Source organism: Lathamus discolor, chromosome 9 (assembly GCF_037157495.1).
Source record: "Lathamus discolor isolate bLatDis1 chromosome 9, bLatDis1.hap1, whole genome shotgun sequence".
Lineage (NCBI taxonomy): Eukaryota > Metazoa > Chordata > Aves > Psittaciformes > Psittacidae > Lathamus > Lathamus discolor.
This window is the reverse complement of record NC_088892.1, coordinates 12,281,033-12,304,919: the sequence shown is the minus strand read 5'-3', so window position 1 is coordinate 12,304,919 and position 23,887 is coordinate 12,281,033. Positions and strand designations below refer to the sequence as shown.

Below are 23,887 nucleotides of genomic sequence, written 5' to 3'. Positions count from 1 at the left end.
GACTCACAGGCATTTCTCCCCTTTCTGGAGGTGAGCTGGCTTTTCTCTCTCATTCAGATGCTTGCTGAGTTCTACAGCCTGTTTTGGGCAATTGTTTGGTGAGGTTGATTTCCTTTGCTGAAAAACTGCCTCCTGTTCTCCCAGCCCTGGTTTCATACTAACATGTGCCATTCTCAAGGTGAAGCCAGTTAGGATTCATTGTCCTCAGAGACTCTTGCACTGTGAGTACCTGCTTTTGCCATCATGAAACCACACAGGTCACTGACAAGGCCTGAGGTGGCTGTGCTTGGGAAAGGTCTCCTGCCCACCTGAGCACCAGAAGCAGAGCTTGTATTTGAGTGCTCTCAACCCTGATTGCCTCCTCTCATTTTTGACTTCAGGAGCCGTTCTCTGCCATCCAGCTCTGGAGAACAGGCTTCTGGAAGGACCCTCCCTATCCTGAGGAGGACCTTGTCAAACCCCTTCTGCCAGCATGGGGCATGTTGAGGACCATTCCTCAGGTTTGCCTTGCCCACAGTGTGCCTAGGACAAAGGGCAACACTGACAGGTCTTCATCAGCCCCAAGAAGCTGGCATCTGGCTCTGTTTAAACAGGCGATTTGAGCTACAGATTCTGTTTCCACATTTAAGTTTGCTAACATTTTCCTGTTCCTTCCTACCCCTCTTCCCAGCCTTGCCTGCCCCAGGGCAGGGACCAGCTCTCCCATCAGACCATTTCTGTGTCAAAGGAGTGACACTGCCCTCACAGGCATCACTGAATGAGCAAGGTGGGACTGCACCTCTTGCTGGGCATGGCTTGATTTTCTGATGGGCCAACTGAAACGGGCACTTAGAAACAAGAACTGTCGCTTAAATAAATATGGTGCTATGCAAAAATAAACCCCAACAGAGATTAATTTCACATTCACCTAAAATTACACTGAAAAATGAGAGTGTGGCTAAGAAATCCCATCTTAAAATAAAATTAAAGCCTTCGATCCTTCGTCTAGCCCATTTCTACCAACAGCACACATGCATTTGTACATGTTATTAGATTGACGTTGTAGCATCCTGGACAAATCAAATTAATCCAAGTATCTGCAGGTATGAAATGTTATAGATGAGAAATGAACACATAAAGTAGAAGCAATTTTCCCCTGGCAGTTTATTATGGTATGAAGAAAAAAAAAAAACGTTCTGTGCTTGAAGCTGACGTAATATTACAAATGTATTGCGAAGTATGACATGACTATTAAAATATGATTACACAAAGTCATTTTAAGAAGTTTACAGTACAGTGAATCTTTTATAAACAGACTCTTAAATATACATAGGACAATAGTAGCTGACTGAAAAAACATCAAAAATTAACTATTAATGTTTATAGACATTTCCTCTGAAAAAAAAAAAAAAGTCTCACATTAAAACAGAAATTATGAAAAGCCTTAAAACCAGGAACAAATCACCTGTACACTACAAATATACATGGCAGAGGTATGCAAACCAGAGCTACCTTTCCACTAGGGAGGGCAGACAGTGCCTGCCCTGTGCCTCCTCTCCGGTATAGCCCACCTTGGAGCACAGTACCTCCTCGCCATGCGTGCACACGCCAGTCAGCAGCAGGAACATCACAAGCACACACCCACTGCAGGACAATGACGGCACGTTGTCAGCATCAGATTGACCTGCTGGAGTGTATTGAGCTGATAATGTGTCCAGGATCTCTGCAGGCAATGCACTGGGAGCCCAGATAGGACCTACATACCAGGATTGGGCTGCAAGCCTGAGCTACGAGTCTCTTCTTACGGATTTTATGGGTTCTTTAATGCAACTTTTCAATCTTTCCTCGTGATATGGGAGAACAGATGCCACATTTGATTTCTGCTTAGTCTGGCTGCAATGACACCCCTAGTTCATGTGTTAAGTTATGTCAAAAACATAAGAAGTTTATGCTGTAATACACAGTATTACTGAAACTAACAATATTATTTGCATATTTATAACAAGGTATAATGAAATCCCTATAATAAAACCAAAAGTTACGCTATAGATTTATTTACAAACAGTCCAGCAAAGAAGTATAAATACTTCTACATTTAAGGTTTAGGAAAACATAATTTACAAAATATTCAAATATATACAGTCATCTGAAAAACTGCCAACATTAAACTTTGATGCAGGCAAAGAATTGGCTGAGTCTATTCATTCTGTATTGAAAGAGGCGCCGGCTTTTCCAGGCTGTCTGTTCTGTTCAAAAGCCATACGTATGTTATTTACAAAGAGACTGCTCTTCTCCGAGCTAAACATGTCCAGAGCTTTGAGCGTGCTGTCCCAAAATGTCATCTATCATTGTCAGATTGTTCAACCACTCTTCATCGTTGCTGCTGCTGCTGTTCTTCATGAGAGAGTCAAGGAAGTCAGTGTCACTGCAGTTGGCGGGCATGATGGAGTTGCTGTGCTGGGACACAAAGTCATACTGCGGCAGCTCGGCAGTGGCACTCAGCCTGTTGAAGGCATCGGGTGACTGGCCTGAGGAAGAGTAGCTTGGTGGGCCAAGGCCCGGGGCAGGATTGAGCTGGTTAAAACTGGACACTCCTTGTGGCATTGATTTCATAACATTCATAGCTGGCAGCGGTCCTCTGGTTAAATTGTGTCTCAAGGTCTGATTACTCATTGAGCTCAAGCCCTGGCCAGACTGGCCCATGCTCAGTTTTTGCATCTGTCTGACCTGGACGCTGGGAGCGATCTGATTAGGCGGCACTACAGCCTGCTGGGAGAACTGCTGACCCGCTGCGCCTGGCCTCGTGCTCTGTTTGGAGAAGAGAGTGTTACCAGAGAACTGCTGCATGCTGGTATCCATTTGGCTTTGATTTGGCATTCTTGGCACAGTAGTCGGTGTCCACATCTGGGCAGATGAGTTGGGGTAGACGTTAGGGACCCTTGGCATACCCGGCTGCCTCAAGTGTTGCTGAGTTGCAGAGTGATTTGCTAAGGAACCAGAACTGAAACCTGCCATTGGCATTCCTGGCCGCACAGCAGAGTGGTTGTGTACTGTTTGGCACCCCGAGTTCATGCCCAGTGAGTTCTGGCTCGGCCGCAGTGGGATGTTAAAGTCAGAATTAGGTGGAAAAATCCCCTGCTGCTTGCCAGGGTTGTGTGGAATCATCACCATTGTCCCGCTGCTCTGGCTGGCGGTGGCTGGGGCCATGCCAGAGCCCAAGGTGCTCTGGAGCATGGCTGGGTTAGATGGCAGCATGCGGTGGTTGGGCGGAGGAGCTGGCATCACCTGGCTGCAGTCAGTGGGAATGGGCTGCTGCACAGCTGCGGACAAAGAGACATGTTAGCTGGTGAGCACACGTTCACCCTGGCAACATGGCAGAGCCTTAAAAAGCTGCTGCTCCGTCCTTCTCTTTCATTACATGGGCCTCTCTGTGTTCTCTGTAACAGCTGTTACTGGAGCAACAAGGAAATAGGTGAATCTCATGATATGTGATAAAATGTGAAATGCTTTTATTCCGGGACAGAGGATCATTAAGTGCCCTGTATTTAATCAGACCCTAGGCACTAGCTCCTCAAGGCTTTTCAGAGCACGCCATTTCCCTCCTTACCTTGAAACTGATTTATCTGCTGAGCTGCAAATAAACTCCTCTGCTCAGATGTTACTCCCAGCATATTTTGTCTCTGCTTTTCCTGGAAAACAAGGGGCATAACATTCAAGTTGCATCCTCTTGACAAGCAAGAATAGCAGTAGACAACTGAAGTGTAGCCACTGTCATCATTAACAACCTCTCCTGTATGTACACACCACACACGCCCCCCTTTGATAAGACTCAGCCCAGACAGTTCATTTCAGGCTGGGTCTTAATTGCTCACATGCCTCTTCTTGCAAAGGTGCCCTGACAACAGCCCTGCATTAGGAAGAGCAGCCTTCAGCAGATGCTGTACAGGTGCCCCAAGGGGAGCTGGACAAACACAGAGACCCTCGTGTCACCAGCTTATGAAGAAGTGCAGCACACCCAGAGGCTGCAGGAATCCTGTCATCTCCTCAGCGCCTCTTTTGTTTACTGTTTGGATGCGTCCTGTGAAGTACTCAATCCAGGGACAAAAGGTGCCCAGAAGTCTATTAGTGAGCAGAATCTAGTGAACAGAATCTGTGGCAGTATTGCAGGGACACACTGACAAATGGTGTGGTGGCCATTTCTCTGTCTGCAGGATGGCTCTGCTCCTGTGCAACCTCACTTTGTGCTGGTTGCCACTTCTAAGCAGTTAGCACTAGACCACAGGAAGCCAGGGACCCTGAGCAAGACACTTGGCTTTCTCCAAGTGACCTGATTTGTGTCTCCCACCATTTAACCCCAGAACCCACCACTGCAGCTGCATCCCTGCTGTGGACCTGGGAACTCTCTGTGGACAGTGGAAGCCAAGGCCTGGCTCCCACTGTGTCAAAGCAGCAGATAAGCTTGAAGCCAACTGACTCCAAGGAGGCAGAGTTGGCTTTGAAAGGGAGTTTGATCAATGAGCAGGACAGTACTTTGTTGAGGGTTTTACTGAGCCACTTCTCATCTCATTTCCCTTCCAAAGAAATGAGACTCCTCACTTCTTTGAATGGGAAAAATGCAGCATGCTCAGAAATCAGAGGCACATGTTCAGTGCTGCCTCACCCAACTTGCCTGTGGGATTCCCCTATCCCTGCTCCTTCACACAGTATGTTACAAACTTGTACAGGGACTTCTGTTGCTAGAGAGACCGGTCAAGTCCAGGACAAACTGAAGTCTAACATCTGCTCTGGTAAAGCCCAAGGGAACCAAAGAGAAAAGCAACACATGGAGGACATCTCCCCTGGGCCTGACTCACTCTCCTTCTCTTCATCCTCCCTCCCAGCTCTGTGGCTGACCAAGGATGATGGCAGTGATACAGAGGTGACTGAATCCTTCCCCTGCACATTAGTGGGCAGATCTGCACTTGGACTTGCTGAGCAGCATTTGGCCTTGGCTTCCCTTGGGCATGACATCCTGGACTCACCACAGCCCTAGTCTGACTCAAGCCAGCAGTTCCAGGGTCACTCCTTTGTGCTTGCTGACTGGTGATTTGCCCGTTCCTGTTAGGACAGTTAGTCCTGCCCTTCCCAGTGAGGTGGACAGCAGAGCAACCCACAGAGGCACCCGGCATCATACCTGCATCAGCTGTCGTTTCATTATTTGCTGCTTCAGTAAATGGTTCCTCATCGTGTACCCATTCACCGTGGCTGGTGCCGGCACAGAGCCTCCGCTTGGGATGGAGCCTGGCTCCTGAAGTCTGGCAGCAATTCCTGGATTTTGATCCTGCCAAGAAAGATGAAAAAAGAAAATGAATCTCATCAGGGAGATAACAACAGAAGCCCTTAGCCTCTCTGCTGATGCCCTCTCTCAGGTCTTTGGCTGTCCCAAGGCCAAAACAGCTTGTGGGTTCACATGGACCTGCATGTCACGGTGAGGACAGTGAGGGGCAGGGGACTGCTCTGATTTCTGAGGATCAGCACAAGAAGAAGTGAGAGAAGCAAAAAAAAGTTAATCCAAAATTCTTTGTGACTAGCCCAAGGCTACAGGACTGATTCACTACCATTACTGGAGTCACATGGCAGCCTGGCTGGCAGAAGGGATGTAAGTAAAGCGTCACATTTCCCATCAGTTCCCCAACTGTTACACTGAAAGACATAAGGAAAGAAGAGTTTCATGAGGGTAGGATTTGGCAGTTGAATGTAAAGGAGAAGCCTACAGGAAAAGAAAACAGCAAACTAAAGGCAGAAGAGGGAAAAAGGTGCCCTCAGACCAGGGACCGAGAAAGGAGGAAAGAAGACATGGGCCTGGAATTAAGTGGTTCTTGTGGGTTCCGTGAGTGGACAAATGAGGATAGCCAATTGTGAAAGGAAAGGAGAACGGTCAGGTCATGGCTGGGCACAGGTCAGTGATGCACTGGGTCTGACTCCTGGCTGGTGCAAACTGGCCTTGCTATAAGTCCACAATGAAAGATCTGAGGTGCTTTTCACCAGGTGAGGACTTGCCTTCAAAGAAGAAGCACTGTGGAGAGAAGAGGAAAAGAATATTCTCAACAACAGACAGAGACACGACCCAAAACGGAAAAATACTTAAAGAAAGTACTGAAGTCTAAACATCTTTGGAGCTGGCAGGTAGTCAGGGAAATACAAACGAAAAACTAGGGAAGAAGTCAAGGTCTGATTGAGGACAAGATCCTGTGAGCACTGTACCCAGGATCAGCAGTACCAGTGTATTCCCCTTTCTCCATTTTTACATCCAGCGTCTACATTATTTATGATCTTTTGTTATTATTGGCAGGGAGAAGTTTGTATATTATATCCAGCATCCTTAGCTGGGCCACGCTTCCTTTGTTTTCAGAATGGAAGCCCACATCCTTTGTTTGAGAATCAATGTTATCAGGAGATAAGCAAGAAGAAAATGGTTGTTGCCTTTTGACATCTGACAATTAGAAGCATGCTCAGACGGGGAAAACAGGATACGAGCTGCGTTTCAGAATGGCCATAAGAAAGCCTTGGAAGGCATTTGTCACCAGGCAAGCTTCTTGGTCCTGGGGCACCTTTCCACAGCAGCTTCACTATGAGGAATCACCCAGCTCCTTCCAAGATATTCTTTGTAAGACTGATTATCAAGAAGGTCACTGAAATGACTCATTTTTATGGTGCCTCCCTTTGTTGTAGCACTTCTGCGTATTATGCAAAAGTACAACTGATGAAATGTAAATGCCTGCTAGATAATTTACTAAAAGACACAGACCTGCAGCTCATCACTGTTCTCATTATCATTCCTATTCATGGGCAGTCTCATAAGACTAGTCTTTATTACTGGTGCTTTGCTTACAATTCTGCTGGACATCTCTCCTCCCCCCTTTTCCCTCCTACCCATTTTACCTCCTCTCTCCCACAGAAAAAGAGGGAGGGGAGGAGAAAAGTAAATATGATTTACTACAGATGTAAATATGAAAGTTCATGTAAAGCTAGCACTCTGCTTTCATGTCAGACAGGATTCTGCAGCCATAGTTAAGCTTTGAATAATGCAGATTGCCTCTAGGGGAATATTTGAAAGTGGAGGGATTCAGTTTGTGTACTCTGCACATGAAAGGCACTGAAACGTTCATGCCACCAAAATCCCTGCCATCTATCCAATTTCCTCCGAACTTGTCTTGTTGCGTGCAGAGGGTCTGTGCTTACTGAAGCAAATGAGTTTAGTGCAAGGACAATCATCCTGAATGTCTTGCTCAGAGCTATTGCATTAACAAGTCATAACATTAAAGTCTCTTTTCCTAATCATGTCCACCTCATTCTAATTTCTCCCAAACATCATCAAGAAAATAATGTTGATTTTTCCATATTATTAATGGTAAGGAAGTGTAAATCACATTACTAATTGCGGTTCTTGTGCTGTGGCAGTACAACAGCTTAATTATATGGGATTTTCTGCAGGCACCCTATAGCAATAATGACAATCAGTGAAGTTCATTTGCAAATACACAGAATGGGTAGCTGAGTTTTTCAGAGCAAAGTTGTATAACACGTAATTAGCCACTAAAGAAACAATCTATAGATATACATTTTGCTTTTGGGGAAATTAGGACAAAATAGCATAGATGGGAAGACAAAGAATGAATGGAAAATCTTGCCTTCTGCAGTTCACATTTAGGTTAAGCAAAAAAAAAAAAAAAAGGGGGGGGGGAGGGGGGTGGGGAAGAGAGAAAAGAAAAAGTTCTCTCTTTTCACCACTAGTGGGAACTACTGTATTCTCTTACAATAAAAAATAACTCCTTAAACGTCATGACTAAGAATAGCTCTGGTGTAGTCTAAAGGACACTGCTATCTGAACCAAAGGTTAATGAACTTTAAACATTTTCCCTTTTCATCACTCCCTAAGAAAAATCACTTTCCTTCCCACAGTAAGGCCAAGCCACACAAGCCATAATCTTAACTGGTCTATAGTTTGGGCTATCGCATTTTAAAATCCAGGAAGACAGCAAAGAGAGGAGGATTCTAGTGCTCAAGTTGACAATGATGGAAGTGTGTGTTCACACCCAAAGGCTCCTGCATCTGAGCCCACTGTAAACTAAACTGCAGGGCATAGATGGCCACAGGGATTCTTATTCTTTAACTTAAAAAAGTGTTTGCATATAGGTATCAGGTTTTTTGCCATTTTTTCCCTCCAAAAAACTTACATTAAAACATCAAATGAGCAGAATCCCTAACTAAACAGCACACCACACCACACAGCCCTAGAATTGGAGAGAATGGGTTTATGTTGCTAAGGAAAGTGTCACACAGCAGGTCTGCACCCCCTGCAGCGTTCCCTGGGCTTTCCAATATTGCAATTTTTGTTCAAAAAGGCACTGGGATTAACTTCTTGGTTTTGACTTAGTATCTCATGCACTAGTTTTGAGAGCAAAGCAGAAAAGAATCAGGTTCCAGGTCTGAAGGAACATATACTATTTGTGTCAGTATCCAGTCACTGGCTGTAATTGTGAAAGCCCAGTGAAACCAGTTCATCCCAGCTGGTGCCTGATGGGAGGCTGCCCAGGCTAGGCAAACTCATTTGCAGATCACTGCACCCAGTTGCAGTGAGCGTGGGTCTGGTCCAACAAAACATTCAGGCAATCACTTACTGGCAAATGTGCAAACAGTCCCCCTGCGACCTACCATGTACATTTATGAATCTACATCCTTCTAAACATCCACTCACAGGCTTGACCTGCCCAGCCCCATCATCTGATTATGTACAAGATGCACAACTGTAGTAAATAAGCGCGGAGATGAATAGTTCTGTTGATAAACTCCAGTCTTCAGCACTTAGTTATAGATCCAGCAATCACTTTGTGGCTTCACTTAAGCGAGAATGAAGAAATTTATGGCTCCTAATTCCTCTGAATCCTCATTAATAAACAAGCCAAAAAGAATTTAAAAGCAAGACTTTCTGAGGATCTGAGCTGGAGCTTTAATCACTCTTTGGCAAGCATGTAAAAATCCTTCTAATCTTTAATAAAGAGCATGCATTGTTTTTTAGGACTACATGAAAAAACTAAACTCATTTATCATTATTAAACTTTCCCATCTGCTCTCACGGTGTAACTCCAAAGAATATAACAAAGAAATGTACATGTTAAATTGTATTGACTTAAGCCCAGAGCTATTGGAGATGTACAATTTATTTCAGTGAGGGCATGAGGGGGACCGCAGGCTGCTATGCAGAGTCATTTGTCCAATGCTGAAAAGACAGTTATCTGCACCAAAATGGCTCTTGGAAAGGCACATTTGCTTTATAAGAAATAAGCTGCCAGGTGAGACCATTCAGCATTATGTTACAGACACAGACAATAAAACTAAGCCATGAATTTCAATAGTTAACAGATGGACTAATTAGAGGCTGAATTCTTTGTGGTTCTAACAGATAACCAGGTCACAGCAAGGTTACTGAGAGAGAGACAGGCAGCTTTGCAAATTTCAGCAGATATTTGTAGAGTCAGGGAAGAACTGCACTTCCTAACTGAAAGCATTAGCTGCAGTGGAAGAACAGAAACATGTCTAATTAAAAATGCCTACAATAACTGCATGTGAAAAGTTTATTCCATTTCAAAAGACAATGCTGATTTGAGAAATATTCCCTCCACTTTCAATGGGGCATTCAGTCTGAATCCCGTAATTACGGAGCTTAAACCAGAAGAGTTGTTGAGATGAGCCACAGCACCCTGGCATAAAAGGGAAAGACTGACGGAAATGATTCGCTCGAGGTAGATGAAATATAAGAAACATAGAATGTATTTCAAGCTAGAAATATAAGAATGGGACAAACTGCTTTTTCCATCTATTTTTTGGTAACCAAAGATAACGTACTTGAAGTATTTACCAAGACATCACACAGTAATAAATGAACAAATAAAGAATAAGAGAGGAAAAACATGGCACTGCACTTGACAAGAGCTTGTACTAGTGATGTGCTCAGCCAGGGACTCGAGGTGGGTCCGTATTCCCAGGAGGGACAGCTGCTCTCTAGGGGTGGGGTGAAGTTTCATTAACCCAGTTTTGTTCTGTATTTGAAGAACATCTGTTACATATGGGGAGTTCTGTACTCTGCTGAGGAAATGCAAATGCTAGTTTCAACCTAATGCCTCTGTGTTTCCCTGAGCTCCTGCCTGCCTGCATTGTCTCCTGTCTAGTAGGTGTTGCATCTCCTTGGGGGATGCCTGGGCAGCACCTTCCTTTGAAGTCCCTGTCTAGGACTCCTAGGCGCAATGACTCTACAAATGCTACGAACTAGGCAATTAAAACATTAGTAGCATTAAAGTTGCCTCACCCATAGAATTTCACAGTATAAGAGTTTCGTGTTTAGGTCTACAGAGAAGCCAGACATAGACTCCTGGTGTCTAGCAACCTTGTGCAGCCCCATAGAAAACCACCTTTACAAAGGAGGATCATTGCTTCCACAGCTGTTAATCCAAGTAGATATTAAGATGGTGAATCTGTCTAGCCAATGCATACAAACAGAGCAAACAAAATCCAGAGTCATGGTTTGGCAGAATGATGGTGTCAACCCAGTCAAGAGTGCAATGTCTGTGAGATGCCATGATCACCCACTTCACACAGAAGTTCGGGGTTACCTATGCTTCTTGCCTCTGCTTCTTGCCTTTAACAAAACTCTCAATGTACTCTTTGGAAGTTTTCTGTCTTTTTTTCTCTCCTCTATTCTGCTCACAATTCAGAGATGCTCTTCAAGATAAAACAGCCTTTCAGTTCAGAAAGGCTCCAAAGCTTTCTGTTTGTTTGCATGTTTGTTTTAGCCCAACGTATGAACATTGATAAAACAAACTCTGCTGCTCAATGGATCTTTTTTTACCCATCTTTCACCCATTTACTTGATATACAAGCATGTGAAATACTGCCAGACTCAAGTTTCTAAGCTTATCTTGAGGGGCTGTCAGTCAGGAAAAGGCTTTGTTTGAAGACTGTAAGTGATCCATGAGGATATGGTTCTGTTTCTAAAAAAGAAGTTCTTTAAAGTTTTTCTTTCTTTTCATGGGGCACTAGCATGTACAGCTTTCTTCAAAGCTAGTCCTGTGCTAGAAGCAATGACAACATCACTTCACCTGGCTACTGACTGTATCAGGGTCTCCTCCCTTCAAGCAAAGCAGATGAAACACTAATTTCCCTATAGCTGCTCATTATATTGAACGTTGTTCAAAACAAAACAAAATCCCATCGAAGTATCCAAAATGCTTTTAAAAACGCACCCAGAATTTTAATAAGATGGAAACTGAGTCCACTTCCTCTCTTAAAAAAACCCTAATCAAATTAGATACAGCTTTTGTGCAAAGACTCTACCAGTATTTTCAGAGCTGGTTTCATCCATCAAAACATGCCATTAAAGAGCAGAAGCAATCAGAGCAACAGAAAAACAGAAAATCCAGAGTGAATTATTGGAACAGTGATTTTTCTCTTAGATGAAAATATATCCTTTAGCAGGCAGGTTGAAATCAAGCTGTGATGCTGCTACCAGCACCATGTTGTTAGAAAGAACATAGCAAATGGCTCTGGGAGCAGCCAGGAGCCTGAGGCACAACCTGGATGGGAGAGTTGGCATATCACAGACACACACAACCTCCCAGGGTCTGTGGTGCTTGTAAAGAGGCACAAGCAAGACTCCAGCAATAGGAGCTCCCCTACAAAGAGATCCTTTGGCCCAGATGAACTGCCAGGCCATAGGCAAAGGCAGCCCAGAGAACAGCTTTGCTCCACTATCCTGAGTGAAAGGCAAACCTTTCAGGATCAAGAGAGACCACAGAGGCTCTGCCAGATCGCTGATGGCAATGAGACCCGAGTACCTGCAGCATTAACACACTTTTCCTCCACTTGAGAACGCTCAAGGCCTGGACTCATGCCCACCAGTCTTTGCACCACCACACTTCAACATAAACCATATGTTATTGTTTTTGTGTTTACATACCAAAAGATGCAGAGATGGGTGTTTTGTACCTGTCTATACGACATAGAGTCAAGATCCCAAATTGAATTCTCTGAAAAGAACAAAATATTTATATTTGGCTTGTACGGCTATCATGATTCTCCAGCCCTTGACACCATGCTTTCTTTCTCATGGAGGGCAGCTTGCCTATAAATTCAATGAGATAATCTAAAACTGTATTTAGCTCACCCCATTTCAGCTGGTAGTCCTTCTGCCTGTCTCTACAAGGTTGTGCTAGCTGTGATGACAAACTACAATATCTTGTATCTATAAAGTGGTTTGACTCAAGTAATCCTTGTGTTATGTCAAGGCATGCTCTCAGAGGTGTTGATGAGATTCAAAAGGAGCTGGGTTAGCTTGACACCTGGAAGAAACTGCTACAGGGAAATGCAATGACTGGCTGGTGAATTTCTGTATTAGGGAGAGCAGAAAAGATCTGATTGAAAAAGAGTCAGTATTTCATTCTAACAAGGGGAAAATTGGGGATGCTTGAGCTAATGGGAGAAATCAGTCCTCTGCCCATTTCTGAAAAGCTCTGTGAACGGCAGTGAGGTGGTCTGAGTCAGAGATTTGTGAATCCCTTGATTTCTCTAAGTTAAGGTTTCCATGTACTTCTTTTTCCTTCCATGCAAAGGGTCAATTTGCAGAGGCAGATGCCTATGTCTTGTTAACTTTCAATAGCAGTTGCCTGCCTAACTGCTTCTGAGAAGCCCTTTGCATGAAAACCTGCCCACATGCAAAACCCAACAGCTTATACTCCTGATTTCTCATGTAAGTGCACAATCAAAGCACACCCTGGCATGAAGTATCACATCACTTTTTCAGTACTAAACCTTCCACAAGCTTACTATTTCCTAACAGATGAACCTATACACTATACAAACACCTAAAATGGTTGTATGAGACTGTCTGCCTAATCAAGTACCAAAAATCACCACCATGACTTACACAACAAAATGCAGTGATAAATAACATGCTAAAACAATAGATGCAAAGTAGGCTGTGACTAGGTAGTCCTTGTGAACAAATTTTTAAAACCAAGATACTGAAAAAGAAAAATGCATTAAGGTGACCTTGAGTATGGGGAACAAGGTGCGATTCCATTATTTTTTTAAATGGAAATGATTATTAAAACACCCGAAGCTGAACTGCTGTAACCAAGTCAACTCAATCTCCCCTTAAAAATTCCTTTTCTCCCCTTCCATTCAGATTGTATTTACAAACTGTAGATGTCTCATTTTTTTCTTGTGTCATTTCATTATTACAGAGTTGAGATCACTAGCCATCTGCAGCTTCATTTCATCAAGCTCTGGTTTGTCCTTGGAGCAAGGTCATACGGGACAAGAACATAAAATGCTGCTTTCCTCAACTGACAGTTCTTTATGCCTTCCTGTAAATACTCCCCACTAATTTTAAATAATTTTACCACTTCATACTCCCCCTCACACACACTGAAAATGCTGATATACACGCATATTAATAAGGATCTTGTCATTTAGCCACTGCATGACATATTAGAAGCAATTAATGGTGTTTATTTGCTGATAACACAGGCATTTCGAACTCCAGCTCAAGAATCCTTGGCAGCTTCATGTGACTTGCAGGATATTAGCTATGGGTCAGAAGTTGGGACCCCCCCATTCACCATTAGCATATGCTTGGAGCGACTCTGCTTTCCATCAAGCAGAAGAAAAGTGCAGTCAGCACACAAAAATTACCAGCTGCTATATACCCTATGGTGGGTGAGTGATAATAAAACATCACTAGGTATATGTGGGTTCATGCATCGAAATCAATAGACCACTAAGAAAAGATTTTCAGGTGCATGACACGACGTTCCAAGCTAAAAACAAAGCAAACAGAACATGGAATTTCTACTCATTCTGGAGCATCTTCCCTTAAGCAGAGACTGCTGCTCTGGATTATGGCAAAACCAAACCAACCAAGGGAAAAAAAAACCAGGAGGGTAAATTAATTTGAGAGTCTTCATTAGCACACCCATAGAGAAACAGTGAATAAGTGAGTGATTCAGGGTAATCAGCTCTAGCTCTGGGGGTCAGTCTCCCCTCCAGTCTCTGGCTGCAGATGCTGGCAACAGCAGACTGAAGGTCCTGCCTCTAATCTCCAACACAAGGTGCCTCTCTTTTGGCACCTGGAAAATTCACTACTGGGCTGATGTAGTGGATTCTGCGATACGCTCTGCTGTACGCAGCCATCTGGCTCCCAAATAACCATGTGAGAGTTTTTACTTGGGTGCTTTTAATAGCCTCACTACTCCTAGACATGAAGACATGCACATCTTAGAGGTCTGTACAGGGTTAGCTCATGAGACTGTGAGCACGCAATTTGTCAGAAGGAGACGCAGAAAATGGGATCATTAAAGGTGAACTCCCCAGCTACCTCTAAAGGAGATGATCTTGAATGGTGAGTTTGTTTCGTGACTGAGTCACAGGATAAAAGCTAGCCACATGGACCTGGGTTCACATGAGCAGGTTCAGTCCATAGTTCCATCATGCATAGTTTCTTCACATGACTATGGACACGTTGCTTCATTTCTCTGTCTCAGTTTCCCCTCAAAAGGAATTAAAGTTACTCCCTGAGTAGGAGGATGAGGGTCAGTTCCTGGGGCAGTGTGAGGAGTTACATCTTCAGCCTCCTGAAACAGTGCCTCTCCCATGCCCTCAGGTTATGACCCAAAGACTTGCAGCAGAACTGCACTTCATGCTGCTCACCTGTGAGAGGTGGAAGGGCTTTTTCTGCTCCACACAACACACAAGACTTTGTCATGTCCTCTTCTCTGCATCTCTCCTCCCGGTATGGCCACAGCTGGTTGCATCTCAGAACAGCACTAAACTACACCAAGTTGTAATGGTCCCCCGAGGCCTCTATCTAACCTCGCTGCACAGACCAGTGGAGCACAGCATGTCCTGGAAACACGTCCTGTGATCCCATGACTCGCTCCTTAAGTGCCAGCAAAAGAAGCTGCTGCAACAACTACAGACATTGCCACACCTGGAGAATCCAGAAATAAGAGGCTGGCTGAGGTAGTTACAGGTGAGAATCCTAGGACTTTCCTACAAGTCCTGCTTGATGCTTCATTATGAGAGCTTTTACTGTGGTGAGAACAGTCCTGCTTTACTCAGCATCCTCTCCCCCATCCCTGGCTTTTGTCCCCTTCCATCCCCATTATGTGTCCTTCTTTGCCATTTACACAGCAGGAGATACCTTTGATTAAAAAATTATCCATGATGATAAAAACATCCAGGTGCCTCTAAATATCATCTTCTTAAGTCAGCCAACATTCCCCTGAAATTCTGTGGGATTTTGGTGTCTTTGTCCCTTAGGAGAATAGGATTCTAGGAAACATGCCTTGGCATATTTGGCCAGTGACATGTTTGCTCTAAGGGAATAGGTAAATGCGTTAAGGAAGCAAGAGGCTGGAGCTAGTCCATGTTCCCTGCAAGGCAGAGATGTTGCAGAGCACTCACAAGTGTTTCTTCTGTGGAGACACCGCATGTCAATAGCTAACTTCCCTTTGTTCCCATCCAAATGATTAAGGTTAGAAGCTTGCCTGGTGACATCACCAGAGTTTAAACATGCTGGATATGGTCCAGGGAGCCAAAGTTATTGCCGACCCCGTGCTTACTGATCCTCTCCACAAGTAGCTGATGTCTGCTCTCACTTTATGAATTATTTAATGGGTTAAAGATTGGTCAGATCTTCTTTATGCAATGTACAGCTATACAGTGGGCAGGAGGACATAAACATGCATTAACAAGGTTAAAGTCATATACTGTAACTACACTGTTTTCAGCTTGCAGCTTTATTGACTTAATCATGCCAGCACCGCAGCCAACAAATCATTAAATCCATTCCATTCTTTTGCTGGTTACCAACCACAAAAACAGAGGAAGGCAAACACGGAGCAAATCTCAGAGGGGGTGGGGAGTGGTGGCGGGGTGCGGGGCAAAGAGAGAACAGTGGGATCACTATGGAGTGCTGGCTGGCCTGTCACTGCCAGCACAAAGACGCCAAATCTGTCTTTACGGACTAAGTGGTTTCATGGTTTAAAGTGACACACTCATTTGTTCCTGTTTTGCAATGATTATAGAAAAGAAGAAGGCGAGGGGGAGGAGGAATAGAAAGCAAACTGAGCTGCTTCATGCCATAACAGTGTGCGTGTGTGTGCGCATCCTCACAGAGCCACGGATCCCGTCTGTAAATACAGCCCAGGGCCAGGCAAAGGGGGCACTCGTTGCACCCCAGGGGGCTTGGGCTCTGCATAGCTGCTAATCTCTACTGAAATGCAGGCATAATTAAGAGTTCAGGGTAAAGAAAAAAGACATGGAGCATTAAATCAGGCCTTCTACTGCCCGCCAGGAGCAACTCTGACCACAGCCAGCAGTGGGAGAAGTCCCTGCTTTCACACCGCAGTAACAACTTCAATTTCAGGCAAATGCTTGAATTTCTGACCTGTAACTTTCCAAACCCATGTCCAGGCACCGCCCTGAAGCTCCCTGATTGTCAGCAGTGCAGAGAATGCAGGTGCCTGCAGCGGATTGCCAAAATAATGTTTCTAGGTGGTTAGTTCAAGACATCCAGGTTTGAAAACGGAGCTGTCAGCTTATCGGTTTTGAACCTGTAAGATCTCATTTGTCACTGCTTTTGTCCCCATTAATTTCTTGATGGAAATCATCTTCTCTATCACCATAAAATACAAGTGGCTTGTTTTGCTCAAGGGAGCATCATGTCAGGACATGGCTCTTCTGTGTTACAAACAAGCTATGGAGGAAGTATTCAGCATGAACACTTGGAAACCTTCAAATATCAGGGTGTTATTGATAGCGTTTATTGAGGATGACACTGCCTACTTGCAAGCTTTTCTTTGCTGAGAGAACATCAAATAAGCTCCCGCTTTCTGGGGAAGACCCAGTTGCACCAGGAGATTCCTGGCTCATTTCTATTACAAAAAGAAGGAGAAGCCAACAAGCTCCCTTTTTCTTCACTTCCTCAATATAAGCTGTTTAGAGCTCCCTGGATAAGAGTAACCTGGATTTTGCCATCTTACCAATGCAGGCGCTTGGCAGATACATTTTCACCTTGTCCTGAGATTCACCACTACAGACCTGTTGGAACACCATCATTATTTGGTTTTACAGTTGTTTTCTCTAGACCAAAACAACCCTTCTTAGAGGTTAAGAGCAAACCTTGCCTCCTTTTGTTTACTAGTTACCAGTTCCCTATCACCCAGAGATGTCTCCTGGCTCCATACATTACAAATAAACATATCATTACTCCATGCAGGAGTTGGCCAGAATTCCTCTTGGAAACAACTGTCAGAGAAGAACCTGTCCCCCAGCCACATGCCCACAGTAACAAGGCAGCAGAACACCATCAAACAGTTCTTTCCAGCCACCACACTGCAAAACCAGCCAGAAACAAAAATGCTTTCTGAGAGTCAGAATGTCAAGAATTCAGCTATTGAACGAACTTAAACTGACACTCAACTTCAGACTTTGGTATATTGGATCAGCACAGTTGCTGCTGCTGCTTCCAAAGATGGAGAATAAAGGTACATCCAGCCCACAAGGGCCAAGCTCGAGTGTGTTGTCCAGGCTTCCCTCACCCATTCATCATATCTCAGAGGTGCACATTAGGGTGAGGTGGAATTACCTTCAAAGCATCTTTTCCTCCACTGGCCACAGGAGGAGCCTAAATGATGGAAGCAGGAAGATGACACAGTCCCAGAGGAAGGCTGACAGCACAGAGCACTAAACCCACATCTCAAGTCCCAAACCAGCGCTTTACCACTCAACTATTCTGCCTTTTATCCAGGCTCAGCAGCCCTGGCCCCGCAGGAGGTGCTCAGAGGAGCTCCCTTCACCCTGCTAACACCACCTCCTGCCCCTGAATCCCAGCTTCACAGGCTCCCACCAGCATGCACCCGCCTTTCCATTGGTGTGTGCCCAAAGGCAAAGTGGAGGCTTGTGTGGTGGACTCATCAGTCTGGAGAGCATCTTATCACTACCCTGTGCTTATCAAGAGAACATGGAAACGTGGAGGAGGCTCCACCACCATGGTCATTAGCCAACAAGCTGCTTCAAAGGGAAGTGACAGTTGTGGTGATGTTTTAGGACCGGCACACCCAGCCAGGAGTAACACGCCAGCTGGGCTATTTATAATCCCTGATTCTAGAGTCTTAAAATAGCACTGCTTTTATTTTTACATTTTTAGGCACGCTTGTATATTTAAACAACTCCATTTGCAGGCTCCACATCAAACATCACAGTCTCTTGGAAATGGGAGACAGCACTTCATGCCTCCCCACTGAAAGGAGAGGTGAACTTTCCTCTCCCCATGACCCCTATTTCCTTGGCCAATGTGATTAGAGTCCCCAGGCCTATTTCCATATAGTTTTACATGTAGTCTGGCTCTTCCAAATGCACAATGCAAGGGCCGTATAGCGTCTGCCTGCAAACATCCCGACACAGCAGAGCTCAGACTGCAGTACATGGCCGCATGTGTGCTGCCCTTACTAACAGACACTGCAAAGTCTCTGAAGGAGTCAATGGGTCCTACAATAAAGCAATCCAGATTGTTTGTGTTTTTCTTCAAAAACAAAGGTCAATATACAGAAGCAGTCAAACAAACCATGGCTGCATGTCCAAAAGGAGAGCTCTCTACAGCCTCAGCACAGGCATAGCTATTTGTTCTCTGCTCCCCAGTGCCACAATGTATCTTGGTTGGCACTTCTTAATGACTGGAGCATCCACGTGCTTTTTGTAAAACAATCCTAAAATATTCAGGGCAGGAGAAAAAATTCCTTGCACAGTCAAGGTTCTGGCAGATTGCATAGGTGTCAAATGGTAAATTGTTAGGTGTTTTGTTTTAATTGCAGAGTTATTTATACCCTGGAACTGGTTATTAACATAGGAAAAAACCAGAACTTATTCTTACCCATAATTAAAAGGACTATAATGAGACTGCAAAGCATGGATGGTCCCACCAGATCACCCCTTCCTTCAGTACTTACAGGAGGAGGAACATTAGGGGCCCCATCTTCAGATACTTCAGCTAAGAGCTTCAGAGGGGTCAGTCCTGACACATGACTCCCAATTTCTGTACTGAGCCTCACCCCCCAGCACCCCTCCTCCTGTGTCTCTCCACAGCAGGGATGCTTTTGGGAGAGGGTACTGCAGGGGTGCAATCTCACCCTTCCCTATCAGCAAATCCTTTCTGACCAAGTGGCACACGGACAGGACACATCCTGGATTTGGCCTGGAGCTGCATAACCATCCTTGCTAAAATTCAGGATTAACAGGTTATATTTTCATTTGTGAGATTGTTATCTGCCCTGAGAAAGGTTTCCGATTTCACCAGCACTAATCAGGATGCCACAATGGATTTCCGGTCTTGGCAATGAGGCTCGAGAGCCTTTGTACCTTGTGGAGCCGGTTTTAATTCAAATCTAACCAGCAGAGCTATTGTAGGCAGCATGTTGAACAGATTAGGGAAAAAAAGTCACTTACACGCTACTGTACCTTCTCTCTAAATCCATTTCTTACAGAAACAAATCCCTCCAACCACCAAAGCACCTGGTACCCACACGCCTTTCCAGGAATTGATTAGATTGGATATGAGGAAGAAGTTCTTAACTGTTAAGGTGGTGAGGCACTGGAATGGGTTCCCAGGGAGGTTGTGAATGCTCCATCCCTGGCAGTGTTCAAGGCCAGGTTGGATGAAGCCTTGGGTGGGATGGTTTAGTGTGAGGTGTCCCTGCCCATGGCAGGGGGTTGGAACTTGATGATCTTAAGGTCCTTTCCAACCCTAACTATTCTATGAATGACACCCTCCCATCTCTCCAGTGGCCCTGAGCCAAGATCCCCATTATAGTTCTGTGCTTTACAAATCTGCACTGGTTCCCTGTTACACTGTAAAGGATATAATAAAACATAAGCAGCAAATACATCCTGTATCAATAGCGCAGTATGCCATGACAGCCCATGCTCCCAAACAACGCTGAGCTGCGTGCCTTGCCTCACACTGTTGGCTCACCAGGCATTCCATGTTTAATGCTCTCACCCAGACATGACACTCTGAGAGAGGAGCTGCAGCTGGCTCAGGAGGACAACCAAGTACGAAACTACTGATGCCATACTTATAACTGTGAGGCCAAACAGACTCCTGAGAGGGACAATCCTTGTGGACAGAGAGGGGAAAGGCTCATTGACAACTGGCTTTACCAGATGAGTAAATTAGACCTGGGTTATAGCCTTCTTGTTCTCCCCCTGCCTCCACCCCCAAGGACTGTGTGAGTCAGTGGAACTGGAGGGAAAATGTACACTAAATTCTACAAGTGCAGGAATTAAAGAGACATCTACAAAGCTTGCCTCTGGCACTTGATACCAGCTGCAAAATTGGGTTAGCTTGACATTGCTGCTGGAAGTGAACAGACCCAGGAAGGCTGGCTAAGCCGCAGCTGAGCAAAGTCCCTCTCTGCGAAGCAGGTGAGCTGAAGGCTGACAGTGGCCTCATTGCTAGGGCACAAAAACATGGTTTTGGATCTTTAAATCCGGCAGTGGAGTCAGAGCAATTAAAAAAAAAAAAAAAACCCAAACTATTTCCTGAACAAACATGAGGTTCAGACAGTTTGGGATTATGAGATACATGCAAATCTGCGAGTCTGGCCTGAGCCAGTTTTTAAAGAGCTGGAGAACCCTGCAAGCTCTCCGAGGTTCATAAACGCTTTTCCTTTAATAGTCAGGTCAAGAACATTTCAGTGTCGAGACTCTTTTACCAGCGAGAGCACCGGCAAATCAACCCCAGCTGACATTCACACTGCCTGGCAGCAGCCCGGAAGATCTCCGTAAACGGTATCACAGCTCCGGAGAGGAAATCTCGAATGTCTCGTAAATCCTGCTGCAGGGAGTGCCACATCGCAGGGGGCTAGTTGGGTTCGTCCACTCCAACAGGATGCCAGTGATGACACCCAGCTGCCTCTGTGATACCACCCAAGACATCTGCCCATCAGTGCCCTGTCCCAGCCTGCCCCTTGCCACAAGCAGCATTCACAGAGCCGTGCACAAACTAACCCAAGACAAAAGCACAAATCACTAGGCTACACCAAAGAGTCTTCTTTTTTTCCTTTTTTTCCTTAATACTTTCCTTTCTCTTCCCATTTGCTGCTGGACTTCAGGGAGGATATCAAGGCTGATAAAATGAGTCCAGAAACCCTTGACACATCTCCACAAGCTGGGGAGGTTTCCTTGGGGTAAGAGCTGTGGCTGCACTGGGGTCAACTGGGAGGAGGGAGAGGAGGGCCGGGGAGGGAGAAGAGGAAAAAATGAACAGCTGCAAAGCAATTAAGCCTGCCTCTGCCGTACTGTCCAAAGCAGGAGGCAATCTAATTCAGCCTGGTGCCTCTCTTCCTTCAGCCGTCTGGTGCCTGCCTGGGATTCAGGAAAGGGGCTGTCTGCCTGCCCACTTTGTCTGCTGAGCCAAAGGGGCCCTTCCCAGCCACAATTTCCAAAGGAAAGAGATCTTGGCTGGCGGTGTCTCTTCTTTTCTGAGAAAAACATGCGCTGAATGTAGTGGCAGCAGCTTTATAACCCTCTCCTGCCCTTCCTCAGCAAACAACCAAAGTGGAGCTGGAGCAAGAAAATGACCCCGCTGGCTCCTCCACTCAGCACTTGTCTCCCAGCACAATGAATCAATTAGCGTCCAATCATTATAGTGGTAACTGTATCTTTCACAAGCAAGATTTTATATAGAGATAGAATAGGATGTTTTCTGCTCATTTCCTTCCTGTCATTCTAATCACGAGCTACTGTTAAAAATACAATGCATTTAAAGTCCATAATATTCTCAAGCATGTGTTCCAGTTTCCCAGCTGAATAGCTGGACTTCTGTTTTCTGCACCATAAAGGTGCAGGAATAAAGGGGGAGCCCATATGCAACTGGGTTAGAAACTCACACAGGGCATATACAGGTCATCTAATTTCCATGTTCCTAATATCAGGGATTACTTTAATTCCTTATTCTTGCCAGCTGTTTCAGTTTATAATCCATGTTGCAGGACTCCTTCCAGCATGTCTAAGGACGTACTTGTTCTGCTGTTCCTTCAGAAACTGGCAAAAACGTTTTATTTGGAAAATGTTAGTGCAGCAGTAAAAAGCCTTTTAGTACCCAGTTAGAAGGAAAAAATAGGCTCTGTGAGAAGAACAGAGTACAATTCAACTTTCCTTTCAGTTAAGTTTCATAGTGACCTAGACGGCTGGTAGGTACCTTCCCTCTAACTTCAGTAAGACAGAAATAGGCAAAAATGTGTATTTTAAATGCAGCTAGACAACAGTTCATCTTATGAAAAGCCTCAATACTGTTATCATAACTAGAATAAAAAAGAAATCAGAGTGAGCAAGATTTTAGCTCACCATACTGGCAAATGCTTGATAAAGTAAGAAAAAGTAAAGTAAGAGGAGACCTTTGTAAGCTAAAGCACAGTAGTTTTATATAGTGTCAACCTATAATGGAGCTGTACACCTAAGTCATGAGTTCATTTCTAATCTTACTCCACATAGGGTCCCTGATAAAGGTCACAGTTCTTTTTAGAATTAAAATTTATAGCCATATAGATATATGCCACCTATGTAGGAATAGGAGGCTCAGGCTCTGGACTGGGCACAAAATGGATTTGTCTGTTTCCCCCTCACTGAAAATGTTTTTTCGTAATAAAAACAGTTCTTACTAAATAGCATTTTTTAAGTAAAATGCAACATAAATAAATGTTGGGGATTTAGACAAAGTCCTAAAACACCAACAGGAAAACAGCAATACGTCTAGCAAAACTTTTTTCAGTTAAAGATTTACCCCTATTTCAGGACCACCACACAGTCTATGGTGATATTACCAGTATTTCTCTCTTCTTGCTGACCTTAAGCACTCTTAAGCCATTAAACACATAATATTTTCTGATAATAGAATGCCATTCACATTTCACTAACAATATTTCACTTTAATGAGATATGAACTTGCACATCCAATGAGCCTACCTCAGTCTGAGAAACATCAGCACACTTTGGGGAACTGCAGAATCACAAATAATGGCATCAAGAGGCCGACGCTATTCATGGAGAACTTGTAAGTCCTGGTTGCAGCAATAGGAATTTGAGATGTGTAAGGATTGCAAAATCAGATGTTAATCTGCAGCGAACAACACAGGTATGGGCAGTCTGCATTTTTGCCTTAAGCAAACAAGAACCAACAAGACAATGAGAGAAAGCAGCACCAGTTCTAACTGCACGTATAAATAGGCATTAAAACCAACTGTATGCCTCAAATGAGTCATTACACTGTGAAGAAAACTTTTACAAGAAACTTCATGTTGTTTACAAATTTCCCATTTACTTTTTGTTTTTAATTCTTTCCTTCCCACTCACAACACGTTCAACCAACCTCGGGAAAGAGCCTAAATGAAGAACCACAGAATCATCGGTATTTACTCTGGCACCTTCAGTTAACCGGTTCTCCACTTTTACTGCAGTTGACTAACTAATGCAATCTAAACACAGACCTTCTTATCAAACTAAGACAAGATTACTCAGCTTTCTCCTGGCACAGAAAGACTCGGCTTTTTAGATCCTGGAGGCTGTTCCCTGGTGCAAGCTGTGTCCGGGTGGTGGGAATGGCTGCACTGCCTTCGGCACTTCCCGGTGTGGCACGAGGCACAGCACTATTACCAAGCCAAGGACGAAAAATACAGCAGGAATAGCTTAATTCCAGCTCTAAATGAGCTCAGCAGGGAATCTAAACAGTCAAGTCAATTGCCAGAATCTGCACTTTTCAACCTTGTTCTGCTCCTTTGATCAGACTGAATTTTGAGCTACAGCGATTAATGGACTA

The 23,887-nt window shown here is 44.5% G+C and overlaps 1 protein-coding gene across 2 annotated transcripts in view; it reads right to left on the bottom strand.

The window, feature by feature from the left end:
• Positions 1-1,119: 1,119 nt before the first annotated feature.
• MAMLD1 (mastermind like domain containing 1) overlaps positions 1,120-23,887 on the bottom strand; it is a 121,288-nt gene continuing 98,520 nt past the window's right edge. For both annotated transcript variants that reach the window (XM_065689309.1, XM_065689308.1), the window contains exons 3-5: positions 5,153-5,299; positions 3,587-3,668; positions 1,120-3,299 (exon numbers count right to left, since the gene is read on the bottom strand). In XM_065689309.1, coding sequence (XP_065545381.1) covers positions 2,278-3,299; positions 3,587-3,668; positions 5,153-5,299 — 1,251 coding nt within the window. In that variant the 3' untranslated portion in view covers positions 1,120-2,277. The remainder of the gene's footprint in view (positions 3,300-3,586; positions 3,669-5,152; positions 5,300-23,887) is intronic.